Source organism: Emys orbicularis, chromosome 7, assembly GCF_028017835.1.
Source record: "Emys orbicularis isolate rEmyOrb1 chromosome 7, rEmyOrb1.hap1, whole genome shotgun sequence".
In the NCBI taxonomy this organism is placed as follows: domain Eukaryota; kingdom Metazoa; phylum Chordata; order Testudines; family Emydidae; genus Emys; species Emys orbicularis.
Window position 1 is genome coordinate 30,190,803 of NC_088689.1, and position 15,945 is coordinate 30,206,747.

The 15,945-nt window shown below is 38.5% G+C and overlaps 1 protein-coding gene across 1 annotated transcript in view; it reads left to right on the top strand.

Annotated features, from left to right (window-relative positions):
• Nucleotides 1-15,945, top strand: part of ADGRA1 (adhesion G protein-coupled receptor A1) — a 491,306-nt gene that overhangs the window by 439,146 nt on the left and 36,215 nt on the right. The window contains exon 17 of the mRNA XM_065407945.1: nt 636-781. Coding sequence (XP_065264017.1) covers nt 636-781 — 146 coding nt within the window. The remainder of the gene's footprint in view (nt 1-635; nt 782-15,945) is intronic.

A 15,945-nucleotide genomic window follows, 5' to 3' on the forward strand; every position in this document is an offset into this window, starting at 1 on the left:
AGACACCAAAAATATTTTTTTCTTAGCGTGCCTGAGATGCTAGGATCTTATCCCAACCTCATTTCATCAGGTCATACATGGCTGTACCTCGCTGAGAGAGAAATAAGATATACTGCTCCTACAAAACTTACTAAAATTAATGCTGATAATACAAATTCAGACAAAACGTTTGCCTTTTCATTGACCCCAGACTTGAAATTTGCATTATATGCAGCATAATTAGCAAAGCAGTGGCAGGTTCCTTGCCAACAAAGCTTCAAGAATCAAGCCAATCTTCCATAGACTTAAATTTGCAAATTCAGTGAGTAGCCACTAATGATGCTCTCAGAAAACACATTTTATGTGTTCTGATTTCATAACATCTTACTGGGTGTCTCAGATATTAGCAATTATAATTTAAACATTAGTTTAAGTAAGAGATGCCACCTGCTTTTTAAATCATTTTAATTCTCTTGCACTGATTAGAAGTAACCAGAGAGATGCAAAAATGTTGTTAAGGCAATCACAAATTCAGTTCATTTAAAATAAAATTATTCTGGTTTACTTGTGCATTTGTACACTAGGCTTATGTTACAAAGTATTTTTGTTTTACTGGCCATTTGCTGATTTCTGTAACTATCACCCTCTTGTTTTAGGTTGGCATAGTATTGCATTATTCCACCCTCTCCACTATGCTATGGATCGGAGTAACTGCAAGGAATATTTATAAGCAAGTCACAAAAAAAGCTCAGCCATGCCAAAATAGTGACCAACCTTCTTATCCAAAACAGCCATTGCTCAGGTATGGACTAATAACATTAAAGGTTGATTTTTTTTCCTGAGTTCCTAAGATTTGTTAACAATTCGAAACTTTTAAATAGTCTGTTGCATTATTTGCTGTCCTCTTCAGTTGTGCAAACTATAGGTAAGGCCACTGAAAACCTGAATCCCTCAGAGTACTACAGAAATGACTGTTAAATATGTGGAAAAATCTGCCACTCTACAGAGGTGGTTATGGCTAATTCCACCCAAAACATTGAAATATATAAAAGTTATGTACAGCTAGATTCTGATTCCCTTATTTATGCCAGATAGCACCTACCTCCCCAAGGGGTCCTGTTGATTTCCTATTGAGCCAATACTGTGGCCCACTTGTGGAGTAAGGTACTATTCAGTTATCAGAAACTGGCCCATAATGACCTTCATTTTCCCCTCATGCTCTTTCCCCACAAATCTTGCTCATGCTCTTCATTCCATAGAGATCCTATGCCAGTTCTCCCACCACCCACCTCACCCCACACCAGAGATGATCTATCACTACCTGCAAGATTGTCAAGATGCTCAGTAGAGGAGGCCATCTGGAAAGAATTCTTCTGCGTTTACAGCAGCTGTAATTTCAAAAGAATTCTCACCAAAGGGGCATAATTTCATGAGAACTCAGTCCAAAATAGTCAATTCTGTACAAAAATGCCTAGAACAGCATTTTTTACTGAGGACATAAAATCTGTTATATGGCCCTGATTGGCCGTGCTGTGTGAACCTGAGCCAGACTGTTAACATTATATAGAAATATGCATTGTGCACATGTTCTGTACAAAGATTTGTGTTTTATAATCCAGACCCCATTGAATGAAATCTTTATTACTGTCATCAGTTCTCTGCTTTTTAAAATATTTTCTTTCCAATGATGAAATTGGCTAACACTTACATAAAATTTGTCTGGTGGAAAGGAGAAGACTCTCACTGAAGGTTGGCTTTGTGTTAGATATAAGCAAAGGGAAATGTTTTTGTTGAGAGAGCTTGAGTGTGATTTACTATATCATTCTTCACAGATGTAAATTTCAGTCATTTAGGTATTTGCTCATGGCGAAATGAATAATTGTCAATTTTCAAGTACTGCAGTGAGGTTATTAAGGAAGAAAATTGTTTCAGGTTACACAGACCCAGTGTATTGTATGTTCTTCAAATTCAAATCCTGTTAGAGCTGGAAGAAAACAACAGACAATCAGGTTATAGAAAAGATTACTCTAATTAGAGCCCTTGTTGTGGCAATTGTATGGAGTTCCTCAGCCAGTGAAAATAAATAGTAGGTATTTTAAACTTTGTAATAGAAATGATACTTTTAGCTGTAAGAGTACATGTAAATAATTGTTTAATAGCTAACTAAAATGATTCTACAGTTAGTTTTCTCACTCAGAACATCATATGTCCTAGATGTCTTTTAGCTGTAAGAACACATGTAAATAATTGTTTAATAGCTAACTAAAATGATTCTACAGTTGGTTTTCTCACTCAGAGCATCATATGTCCTAGAGATTCAACCACTAAAATGTCTGATGTGATTCCATAATGGCTAATACTAGTTTCAAAATAGTGAAGGATCTGTTTCATTTCATGTAGAAAATGGGCATATTATGTGGGGGGAAATCCTTTAATTCAGAGAATGCCCAAACTCAGAATTAGTAATTGTTGTTTTTTTGGAAAGGCAAAGATAATTTCGTGGTCATTTTAATTTGGTTATTTCAATGAAGTTAATATCTAAAGTATTCTGTATCATGTATCCATAATATTTCCATAACAGCCACTTGGTAATGCTTAAATTGTTAGTATATCAATAAGAAATAGGTTTTAACCAGCTAATGTTAGTTTTTTGGACCTGAAAGCTGACATTGGCTGCTTTGTGTGTATGAAATATTTTCACATAAGTAAAAGATAATGAATTTTTTTCAGGACTGATTTTTTGTAAAAGCAAACAAATTACCTCGATTTTGGCACCCATAAATAATTATGCTCATGTAAGAGAGGCTGAGTTGAGCCCTTTTTACTGTTACATATAAGGGCTATCATTTGTCAAACATGTCTATGACTGCATATCGCATAAACTGCACAGTTTGCTGCTCTCCTACAAACTTTTCTTTCCTCAAAATGAATGTGTAGAATTCCCAGTTTGCATATGGATGTTTATAAACCCTCTTAATGTACTCTTGCTGAAGGAGACAAGGATATCTGTTGTGATTCACTGGAGGATTCTACTGCAGGAAATTAAACAATAACTCAGTAGAACAGCATTTACCAAATACACCTCTACCCCGATATAACGCTGTCCTCGGGAGCCAAAAAATCTTACCGCATTATAGGTGAAACCGCATTATATCGAACTTGCTTTGATCTGCCGGAGTGCGCAGCCCTGCCCCCCCGGAGCACTGTTTTACCGCGTTATAGCAGAATTTGTGTTATATCAGGTCGCGTTATATCGGGGTAGAGGTGTATTTTCCAAGAAATTTTAAAAACCAAATGCATTTTTTAAAGAGCTCGATTCACCTTTTAAAGCAGTTGAAATAGTGGAAAATATTGAATAAATACCAAGGGGCCAAATTTTCAAAATGGAGACTCTACCTATGTACGTGAAAAGACATTTGAGGTTACACATACAATTATTGCATTTACGTGTACAAATAATCAAGAGTCTATCTTGCCAGCTGCATGTACATTTTACCATTTGGGCATGCAGTTTTATACTAATTGTGTGCACAATTACAGGTATATATTTTAGCCTAATTGTGCCATTTAAAAAAATTGACTCATAAATGTACATTTGACCCAGAAAGACATGTTTATTAAATCCAACAATGTAAAAATCAGTGTAGACCTGTTGTGTTTTTTATCAAGTTTTTCTCTTGTCAGTTTTGCAGGAGATGAGTCTTTGAGATTTTGCAATACCATTTTATTGTTTTTATTGTGACTTGAATTTTATGACTTCTTTTTCATTCTATTCTTTGTTAAAATATGACTTGCAAAAAGGTTTCTGCTTTATCACTATAGCATTTAATAATTTTAAAGAATTAAAGTAAATGACAACTAGTATTTGATGTACTTCCTTGTTGGGTTTTTTTTTGGTTTGTTTTTTTGTTTTTTGTTTTCTCTGCTTCTTGACTGAGGCTATGGGTGTTCGGTTGCTGAAAGAAATGCTGGCCATCTATAGATTATTTTCTTAATATGTATAGGTACACTGACCAAAACTGAAATGCTTTAGGAACTTAAAGGACATGCTTATATAAAACTAATTCATTTTTACTGAAACTCATTCCTCCTTGGCAACATTATTTTGAGTATAGTGACTTCTTTTCTGCATAGTTCAATGATTAAATAAAATGCAAGCTCTCATGCCCATAACTATTTAGTGAAACAAACTCATTAACTCTTAAAATTCTGGCATTTTCCAAACTGCTCTTCAGATGAATGCTTTAGAATGCTTACAAGACATGTATCAAATGAATGCTTCACTGAATTTTGTGCAATTAAATTCTGACCATTAACACTGCAAAAATGAAGTCATTGCTGTACATGTGTTTATATAAGCATAGTTTGTGATGTGCTTCAGAGTGAATGGAACTAAACCTATTCTGTCTATGTATGGCATTTGTAAAATGCCCACCACTGTCCTGGAACATGAGGAGTACTCAGCTGGTAGACTTTGTCCTCTTCTATTGGTTGGTTCTGGACTTTGAAACTTGGCATCATCTCACTGTCAGGCATGGGTAGGATCAGGTTGTGCACATGATGCATACATGGGCTTCAAGTGTGGTCTCTTAGAACTGATCAGTTTAATTTGAACACTGCACGGTACATTTTAGAGAGACTCATAGGAGGAGTGGGGGAAAATTGATCATTAAACAGCTCTGTTAGAATGATTGTGGATGAGAAGAATATTATACTACTATAAACTGGGTTAGTATATCTGGAAATATGGGTGTTAACCTGTATCATTATACTGACACGGCAGACATATTTATAAATGTATAGAAGGATTGTGTAGCTAGAGACTATTGCTAAATTTGTGTCAGGTTACATTAAAATAGAACCTCTGCAGTAAAAACATGCCAAGCAAAGGTGATTGTGTTCCATTCAGCCTTGGTGAATTTTCTGTTTCATTATTCTACCCTGGCCCTGCTTGCAGTGTTCCCATAAGAACTGATAAAAAGAGCTTAAGTATAAGCAACTAAGAACACTATTACAGAAGCACTTATAATTACAAATTAAATATTCCATGGAAATAGTACTTTCAACTCCTGTATTCCCTGCAATTGTTTGGTCTATATATGAACTACTACCTAAATAATATAAGTATATAATGGAAGAGAAAGAAAAAGAGCAACAATGAAGTTTTATTCATATATACAAATAAGCATGGAAAAACAATGAAAAAAATCTTTAAATGTAAATAAATGTATACATTTCCTTTCCTGTATATAATATAAGAATATCATGTACAGCATGTACATATGTATAGATGTACATATTATGTACAGCATATCATTCCGTGAAGTGGGCATTTTTCTTCAATAACAGCATAATCTCAAACATATCCTGAAGATGGTTCCTTCTTGGCAAAAGGATTTGTCCAGTACAACTGGATACTTTCGCCCCAGGAGCAGAGGTTGGCTCTTTGATATTAAATTTGATAAAAAGCATAGCAACTGTTGGATATCATTTCAGTTGATCCAGTTCATGCAATGGATCATTGAGGAATTGCATCCCAAGAATTCTTAAATCAGAGTCAGATGCAGATGCTCCTCTAATCATCGAAGCCATAGAAATTAGTGGCAGCTTTGGATGTAGTAGCTTGATCTACAGGCTTCAGTAAGGTGTCACAACAAACCAGAGCTTTTTTTTTTTTTAAGTTCCTCTTCAGTTATTCTCTTGTCCTGATTCTGCAGCCAATGCAACTTAAGAAATAGGTGTGACACAGGAATAATAACAAATGACTGAGTACTTTTGTTATTCACCACCACATCAAAGGTCAAAATATGCCTGAACCATTTTCTAAGTCACTCCTTCAAACTATCTACCTCTCCATGTATTTTGGAGAAAACATGTAAAGTCTGGATTTTAACACAAACCCAGTAGGCAGAACCACACCATAGAAAGACTTTATGTTCTCCTCCCTCTGAAGTTTGTCAAGTGCAGTAGAAATTGGGGACATCGTGTCCAACTACTCACCTAGAATTCCAAGTCTGGGTTGGAGAATTTTGGCAGCTGGAGATGCTGCATCACAATTTAAATCCTATTACTTATGTCATAAATGTGGGGAAAGCAATCAAATTCTGAGTTCCAGCACATAGAGGTAGGTTTGGGGATTGTTTTTCCAAGTGTGTCATTCACAGTCTCAACAATCTTTGAACTTTTCTGAAAAGATGCTTGTATTGAGAGTTTTTGGCGAGAGCCCTATAAGCATCAGTAGTTGCTACCATGTTGAGTGTGTATGAAAAACAGATCCTATTTGGTGGCAAGTAAAATATACACTAACAGTCAGCAGTATTGCTTGACAAAACTTCATCAGTACTCACAGGGCTACATAAATCAGAATCTGGTGAGTCCACTTCCATACCAGCATCCTCTTCTTCCTGCTTTCCAGCATCATTCTCCAACATCTGAAAACAGCTTGAAGGCTTTAACAAAATTGTTACCATTGTCTGTGAGTACATAGGTTATTTTTATTGAGCCCAGATCAAACTGTTAGTGGATCTCAGTCAATAGAGAAGCAAACTTGTATGAATGTGTTCCAGCAAAGCATCAAAAACCTAAGACTGCTGATTCTGTTAGGTTAGTTGGGTCAGTCCACTGACAGATAACACCCATGCTGCCTTCCAAAAAGGAAGACAATTCATGGACAACATAAGGCACAGATGCCAATTTGTTTTTAATTCTTTCAAGATTCAAGTTGTATTGTCCCACTAGCTTATGTTTTAATGTTTCTGTACAAATAACAGTGGCCTTGGGAATCAGTAGGTTTCCGGTATAGGGTGGTATTTATGTGACCATAGCGGCACTGCTATGGGTACCCGCATGGCCCCACAGTATGCCAACATTTTTATGGCTGACTTAGAACAACGCTTCCTTAGCTCTCGTCCCCTAACGCCCCTACTCTACTTGCGCTACATTGATGACATCTTCATCATCTGGACCCATGGAAAAGAAGCCCTTGAGGAATTCCACCATGATTTCAATAATTTCCATCCCACCATCAACCTCAGCCTAGATCAATCCACACAATCGGTCCATTTCCTGGACACTACTGTGCTAATAAGCGACGGTCACATAAATACCACCGTATACCGGAAACCTACTGACCGCTACACTTACCTACATGCCTCCAGCTTCCATCCAGGACACACCACACGATCCATTGTCTCTATATGCATCCGAAGAAGTGGGTTGTAGCCCACGAAAGCTTATGCTCTAATAAATTTGTTAGTCTCTAAGGTGCCACAAGTACTCCTGTTCTTTTTGCGGATACAGACTAACACGGCTGCTACTCTGAAACCTGTCATTATGCAAGGCACTGCATTTAGCCGTATGGAGTGGAAATCCATCAACTTCATGAAAAAACTCGTACAGATACAGACAGACATCATCTTCCTTTCCAAATGCAAGCAGATGGACATCATACCAAAAGGACTAAAGGTAAAAAATCCATTACAATCTACATATCACACAGACTGTGCTGAGAGACTGTGTCACACACTCTCAAAGAAACTGCGAAACCACCTGATCAGCATCCTATACAGCAAACAGGGAAAGATTAAGAATGAGCTCTCAAAACTGGATACTCTCATAAGAAACCAACCTTCCACACAAACTTCCTCGTGGATAGACTTTACAAAAACTAGACAAGCCATTTACAAGACAAACTTTGCCTCTCTACAAAGGAAAAAGGACACTAAACTATCTAAACTGCTACATGCCACAAGGAGCCACAACAGTAGTTCCCTTAACCCACCCAGCAATATTGTTAATCTTTCCAGCTATACTCTTAGCCCAGCAGAAGAGTCTGTCCTATCTCGGGGCCTCTCCTTTTGTCCCTCCAGACCCACGAACATGATACAGTTCTGCGGTGACCTAGAATCCTACTTTCGACGTCTCCGACTCAAAGAATATTTCCAACATACCTCTGAACAGCATACTAACCCACAGAATCCCCCCTACCAGCACTACAAAAAAAAGGATTCTGCGTGGACTCCTCCGGACGGTCGAAACAACAGACTGGATTTCTACATAGATTGCTTCCGTCAACGTGCAAAGGCTGAAATTGTGGAAAAGCAACATCACTTGCCCCATAACCTCAGCCATGCTGAACACAACGCCATCTACAGCCTCAGAAACAACCCTGACATCATTATCAAAAAGGCTGACAAAGGAGGTGCTGTCGTCATCATGAATAAATTGGAATATGACCAAGAGGCTGCTAGACAGCTCTCTAACACCACATTCTACAGGCCATTATCCTCTGATCCCACTGAGGATTACCTAAAGAAACTACACCATCTGCTAAAAAAACTCCCTGACAAAGCACAGGAACAAATCTGTACAGACACATGCCTAGAACCCCGACCAGGGACATTCTATTTGCTACCCAAGATCCATAAACCTGGAAATCCTGGACGCCCCATCATCTCAGGCATTGGCACCCTAACATCAGGCTTGTCTGGTTATGTGGACTCTCTCCTCAGACCCTATGCTACCAGCACTCCTAGCTATCTTCGAGACACCACTGACTTCCTGAGGAAACTACAATCCATCGGTGATCTTCCAGAAAACACCATCCTAGCCACTATGGACGTAGAAGCCCTCTACACCAATATTCCACACAAAGATGGACTACAAGCTATCAGGAACAGTATCCCCGATAATGTCACAGCTAACCTGGTGGCTGAACTCTGTGACTTTGTCCTCACCCACAACTATTTCACATTTGGGGACAATATATACCTTCAAGTCAGCGGCACTGCTATGGGTACCCGCATGGCCCCACAGTATGCCAACATTTTTATGGCTGACTTAGAACAACGCTTCCTTAGCTCTCGTCCCCTAACGCCCCTACTCTACTTGCGCTACATTGATGACATCTTCATCATCTGGACCCATGGAAAAGAAGCCCTTGAGGAATTCCACCATGATTTCAATAATTTCCATCCCACCATCAACCTCAGCCTAGATCAATCCACACAAGCGGTCCATTTCCTGGACACTACTGTGCTAATAAGCGATGGTCACATAAATACCACCCTATACCGGAAACCTACTGACCGCTACACTTACCTACATGCCTCTAGCTTCCATCCAGGACACACCACACGATCCATTGTCTACAGCCAAGCTCTAAGATATAACCGCATTTGCTCCAATCCCTCAGATAGAGACAAGCACCTACAAGATCTCTATCAAGCATTCTTAAAACTACAATACCCACCTGCTGAAGTGAAAAAACAGATTGACAGAGCCAGACAAGTACCCAGAAGTCACCTCCTACAAGACAGGGCCAACAAAGAAAATAACAGAACACCACTAGCTGTCACCTTCAGCCCCCAACTAAAACCTCTCCAGCGCATCATCAGAGATCTACAACCTATCCTGAAAGATGATCCTTTACTCTCACAGATCTTGGGAGACAGACCTGTCCTCGCTTACAGACAACCCCCCAACCTAAAGCAAATACTCACCAGCAACCACACATCACTGAACAAAAACACTGACCCAGGAACCTATCCTTGTAACAAAGCCCGATGCCAACTCTGTCCACATATCTATTCAAGTGACATCATCATAGGGCCTAATCACATCAGCCATACCATCAGGGGCTCGTTCACCTGCACATCTACCAATGTGATATATGCCATCATGTGCCAGCAATGCCCCTCTGCCATGTACATTGGCCAAACCGGACAGTCTCTACGCAAAAGAATTAATGGACACAAATCTGACATCAGGAATCATAATACTCAAAAACCAGTGGGAGAACACTTTAACCTGTCTGGCCATTCTATGACAGACCTGCGGGTGGCTATCTTAAAACAGAAAAACTTCAAAAACAGACTCCAGCGAGAGACTGCTGAGCTGGAATTGATATGCAAACTAGACACAATCAACTCAGGATTAAATAAAGACTGGGAATGGCTGAGCCATTACAAACATTGAATCTATCTCCCCTTGTAAGTATTTTCACACTTGCTTCTTATCAAACTGTCTGTACTGAGCTATCTTGATTATCACTTCAAAAGTTTTTTTTCTCTTACTTAATTGGCCTCTCAGAGTTGGTAAGACAACTCCCACCTGTTCATGCTCTCTGTATGTGTGTATATATATATCTCCTCAATATATGTTTCACTCTATATGCATCCGAAGAAGTGGGTTGTAGCCCACGAAAGCTTATGCTCTAATAAATTTGTTAGTCTCTAAGGTGCCACAAGTACTCCTGTTCTTTTTGCGGATACAGACTAACACGGCTGCTACTCTGAAATCTGTTTACTTCGTTTTTTAAGACTGCTGGGGAGGGTGTGGGCTCAGTATGTATGTTTAGTGGCAGTCCTTCTGTTAATGGTGAGCATTTTAGCTTATTGGGTAGCTACCTAGAGCACCTAGGATGGGCACCAATAGTTGAATTTTAAAAATTTGAACAAATAAATAAATACAATAATGAAGAGGGCCAGAGGACCCACCCCTTTTGGAAAAACCTGGGAATTATTTGCAAGACAAACAAATCTCCTGGTTTCCTCCCCTCTCCCTCGTTCACTGGGTACCTGGCAAGGGGCTAACCTTGCAAACCCTAGCTCACATAAATAGTCCCATTGCTACTTGTGTCATCAAATACAATCCTACTTGCTAAGTAGGCCCCAATTGTTCAATGAATGAGACCATGGAGCTTTGTCTTGTTCATTATGCAGTGTACAAAATGCACATCTTCCAAGATACCCACTAAATGTAATAGGGCATCTAGGGATCACTGCTTTAGACACTGCATTCCTACAGTGAACTTTACAGTATATAGCTCTTTATGAATGGGCAATACACGGCTGCCTCGATATAACGCGACCCGATATAACACGAATTTGGATATAACGCGGTAAAGCAGTGCTCCAGGGGGGCGGGGCTGCGCACTCTGGTGGATCAAAGCAAGTTCAATATAACGCGGTTTCACCTATAACACGGTAAGATTTTTTGGCTTCCGAGGACAGTGTTATATCGGGGTAGAGGTGTATGTCCTTCCTTTGCTACACATCTTATCAAGGTTAGCATTATTGTCATTAAAAATGTACATGTGCAGTTTTCTGTGAGAAATAAAAAGGCATCTTTTAAAAAGTGGAAGCAGTGAGAGATAAAAAGGCATCTTTTAAAAAGTGGAAGTCAAATCCTAGTAAGGTAAATAGAAAGGAACATAAACACTGCCAAATTAAGTGTAAAAATGTAATAAGAAAAGCCAAAAAGGAGTTTGAAGAACAGCTAGCCAAAAACTCAAAAAGTAATAACAAAATGTTTTTTAAGTACATCAGAAGCAGGACGCCTGCTAAACAACCATTGGGGCCCCTGGACAATCAAGATACAAAAGGAGCACTTAAAGACAATAAAGTCGTAGAGAAACTAAATTATGTGAGACCTAGAGAAATGCAATCCAGATGGAGCTACTATAAGGTGGGTGCATTTCCATAGGTCATGTGAGACACTGCATAAATGGTTCAAAAAACGTTCCCAGAGCGTAGTTATCAGTGGTTCACAGTCATGCTGGAAGGGCAGAACAAGTGGGGTGCCGCACGGATCAGTTCTATTCAATATCTTCATTAATTATTTAGATAATGGCATAGAGTATACTTATAAAGTTTGCAGACAATACCAAGCTGGGAGGGGTTGCAAGTGCTTTGGAGGATAGGATTATAATTCAAAATGAGCTGGACAAACTGGAGAAATGGTCTGAAGTAAATAGGATGAAATTCAAGAAGGACAAATGCAAAGTACTCCACTTAGGAAGGAACAATCACTTGCACACATACAAAATGGGAAATGACTTCCTGGGAAGAAGTACTGCAGAAAGGGATCTGGGGGTCATAGTGGGCCACAAGCTAAATATGAGTGTACAGTGTAACACTGTTGCAAAAAAAGCAAACATCATTCTGGGATGTATTAGCAGGAGTGTTGTAAGGAAGACTCGAGAAGTAATTCTTCCGCTTTACTCCGCACTCATTAGGCCTCAACTGGAGTGTTGTGTCTACTTCTGGGCGCCACATTTCAGGAAAGTTGTGGGCAAATTGGAGAAAGTCCAGAGAAGAGCAACAAAAATGATTAAAGATCTAGAAAACATGACCTATGAGGGAAGATTGAAAAAATTGGGTTTGTTTAGTTTGGAAAAGGGAGGGGACATAAGTTTTCAAGTACATAAAAGGTTGTTACAAGGAGGAGGGAGAAAAATTGATCTTCTTAACCTCTGAAGATAGGACAAGAAGCAATGGGCCTAAATTGCAGCAAGGGAGGGTTAGGTTGGACATTAGGAAAAGCATCCTAACTATCAGGGTGACTAAGCACTGGAATAAGTTGCCTAGGGAGGTTGTGGAATCTCCATCATTGGAGATTTTTAAGAGCAGGTTGGACAAACACCTTTCAGGGATGGTCTAGATAATACTTAGTCCTGCCATGAGTGCAGGGGCTGGACTAGATGACCTTTCGAGGTACCTTCCAGTCCTAGGATTCTATAACTCATAGATATTGCAAGTAATAGGGAATTCTACAACTAACAAAGCCCAGAGCAAAACGCTCGGGAGCCATAGTCAGGGCGCTCGCCCTGTAGGACGCTTGGCTGTGGAACTCTCTTCTGTAAGAAGTCAAGATGTGTTGGAGTCTCATCACCTTTATGTCTAAATGGAAAGATGTGTCACTTTGAATAAGCTTTCTCATAAGTAACAGTGGATTAACCCAATGATTTTTCCTCCCAGTGAAAAAATCTGTGATTTCTGGTTCTAGGTGATGGCATATTAAAAATACATTGACAGTAATAATTATTATTTATTATGTGTACTGAGGTTCCATGTAACAGCCTATTTTTGCTAAGCACTGTACATAGGAATACACTGGAATACAATCAAATATTCACAATTTTCATATATACATTATATACACTTTTGTTTTGATGTCTAGTTGGGGGGGAAAACTCCCCCCCCCCCTCAATTTCTAGGCATACTGGTATGTTATTCCCGCATGACTTTTGCCTGACCATATGTCCTAGCCAAGTGCACTCTTTTATTTAGAGTTTGGACCATTAGCGTGAATTCTAGCATTTGTAGAGTTAGTCTCTGCCACCCAGGTTTGATACAGTAGTAAAGCAAGGAATATAACTAATGCCACAGTATAAGTATGTTTCTCATGTTAGCTGTGGAAAATCTTAAGAAGAAGTTAATACTAGAAACTTGTCTCTTTTTCTCCAATAATTGTAATGTATATTTTTAGATCATTTTCAAATTGTGTTGTAATTGGGTTAATTCATTATTGAACAATGGAAATGTTAGCAATTCTCTCATATTCCCAGGCTTGCACATTGCTTGAATACCAGAAGCCTCTCAGAGGACACAATGCATAATAGCTACTTTCAGACACATTCTCTCCATTTTGGTAGCCCTTATAGCTCTTGGTTTGAAGCTTAATATGCTTGCCAAGAAAGTCCTTGCCAGTTTGCTGAAATATAATATGGCCTTTTAAATTTTTGCACTGGCTAAAGCACAGTAGATGAAAATGTATCATAGAAGTTACAGTACTTTACAAGAAAGTTTTTTTGTTACTAATCCATTATATATTGAAATATGAATTATAGTAGCTAACAACAACCAATATAAATTGAAGAAGAAAATCTGCCAGGATACTATATTTGAATCCACTTAGGTATTTTATTTTGTAATTTTTTGTTGTTAATAATTTACTTATAGAACATAATCTTTGAACAGTTCCACATTCTTGAAGGCAGCCCTACCAAATTTTTAGCAGCTCAGACAGACAAAGATGATGTGGTTAGTGCCACATTGACACCACCAAAAATGCTGACTCTCTCATGATGGCTGTCTGAGGAAATATCTCCCTCTCTTGTTAAGCAGTGTTGTCATAGGAACATGCAACTTAGGGGAGAGGTTATATCATGATGACCAAGTCCCAAAACCAGTCATGCTGGGAGGGATTTATAGCCAGAATCTTGGGGGACAAAAAGAGGCTGCTGCACAGGGTGAAAAAGGAAGAAAGAAGGGAAAGAGAGAGGCCTGATGGTACCAAATAGAGGACAGAGTCCAGCTTTATGAGTGTAAAGAATGAGGAGTACTTGATACAGATCAACATGGCTACCACTCTGAAACCCTTATGAGTGTGTTGATCATGGATGGGATGGGAGACAGGATATCAGAAACAAAGATATCCTTAGGCTCATCTGAGACTTCAGGAAATGGCCCTGTTATCTGTTGATATTACAAACTACTTAACATGCATGTGGAAGCTGGTGTGTGTTCTGATACAGGCAGTAGAGGTTGGAATACACCCAGGACCATTGTATTGATAGCCAGGGACATAGGATAAAGGCTGAGAAAGTGAAAATGAAAGGTCCCTAGGACAAAAAGAGAGAGAGAGATGGGGGTACAGAACAAGTACATGGAATAAGTGGCTGGCCCCTCAGAACTGAGAGGATTCATCACAATGTTGCAGTGTCACCATAATATATTTATATTTTTACAATTATGGTTGTTATAACCAAAGTAAAACAGTATTTTTTTACTGCCACGACTTTATGTTTGAAAGCACAAATGGAGTTCACATCATGTCTAGATACCAGGGGGATGGGCATGCTAGAAATATAAGAGTGGAAGAACCAATTAAAATACCTCACCCCACCAATAAATAAATAAATAAAGAGTAGCAAAAGAAACTTGAAAAGATTAGATATAAATGTATTCAGCAAAACTATGCCTTTCAGTAATAGTTTCAGATTCAGTATTTATGATGCAATAATAAAAAGTGGTATAATACCATGTCTTTATGAAATGATTAGTTATTTGGATATACAATGAGGTTTGTCCTCTGTATTAGAAGAACAGTAAATAAACTACTTACTACAGATCTATACAGATGGTTTACAGGTACTTCAAAGAGAAAGTTATGTAGGTAAATTCATTACTTGTAAACAAGCTACTTAACTGCTTTGTCAAGTATGTATATCTCCGGGACCCTTTGAGCTATCAGTTAGGAATGCAGATGACTTGAAGGAGGGTATGCTTTAAAATCTCCCAAATTCTGAAGGCATTCAGTGCATCTGTACAAACTTTTTAGCAGAGAAAAAAAATGAGGCAACATATGGGTGATACACAGTCATTTTCCTAACAAAAAGATAAAAGGTTAGGCTTAGGATGCTTGTAACATGGAAACCATTAAAGCTATTATCATTGTATAGAACAGTTAGTCGAATTCATGCTACCAAAATGACATAGGTTCAGTGGAATTTCTGCTGTGATTTTATTAGGTTGGATAGACTCATAACCACAAAGTGCTGCTCTGGAATACTATGATTTGAGTGGATGCTTTCAGTGCTTTTATCACAAATCCACATCTAGATATTTTCCTAGAAATTCAGAATTCTTGTGATCCTGGCACATCTCTACAGTTTCCAGACTGTGATCTAGTCATATATATAATTGTAGAGGATAGAGTAAGCTAGATAAAATTACAACTTTAATGTGCTGCTCCAGGCCAAATGTAAAGGGGTAATTGGAAATGTTGCAAGTTCTGAAAATCCTTGAAGATAATATATTCAAACTTCAGCAAGAGCTTTGTAGAAAACCCTGTCAGATTTGGAGGCTCTAGATATTTTCTGTGATGAATGCAGTGTTGCATAGGTAGAAACTGGATTATGCAAAGAGTTGTAAGGACAAATGCATAAGAATACATGACATATGTTTATATGGCGGATACTGCCATAATAAAGACAAAGATTTGTGACATACACGATCGACCATTCCTCTCTATAGGGAATAATATTCACTACAGTTACAGAAAAGACCATTTTGACATTCATTGTTGGTGATTAGTACAGATACTACTTATTAAGGAAATTAGAAAATGAATATATTGGCTTTTTAAAATAAAATATAGGATAAAAATTATTGCTTATGAAAA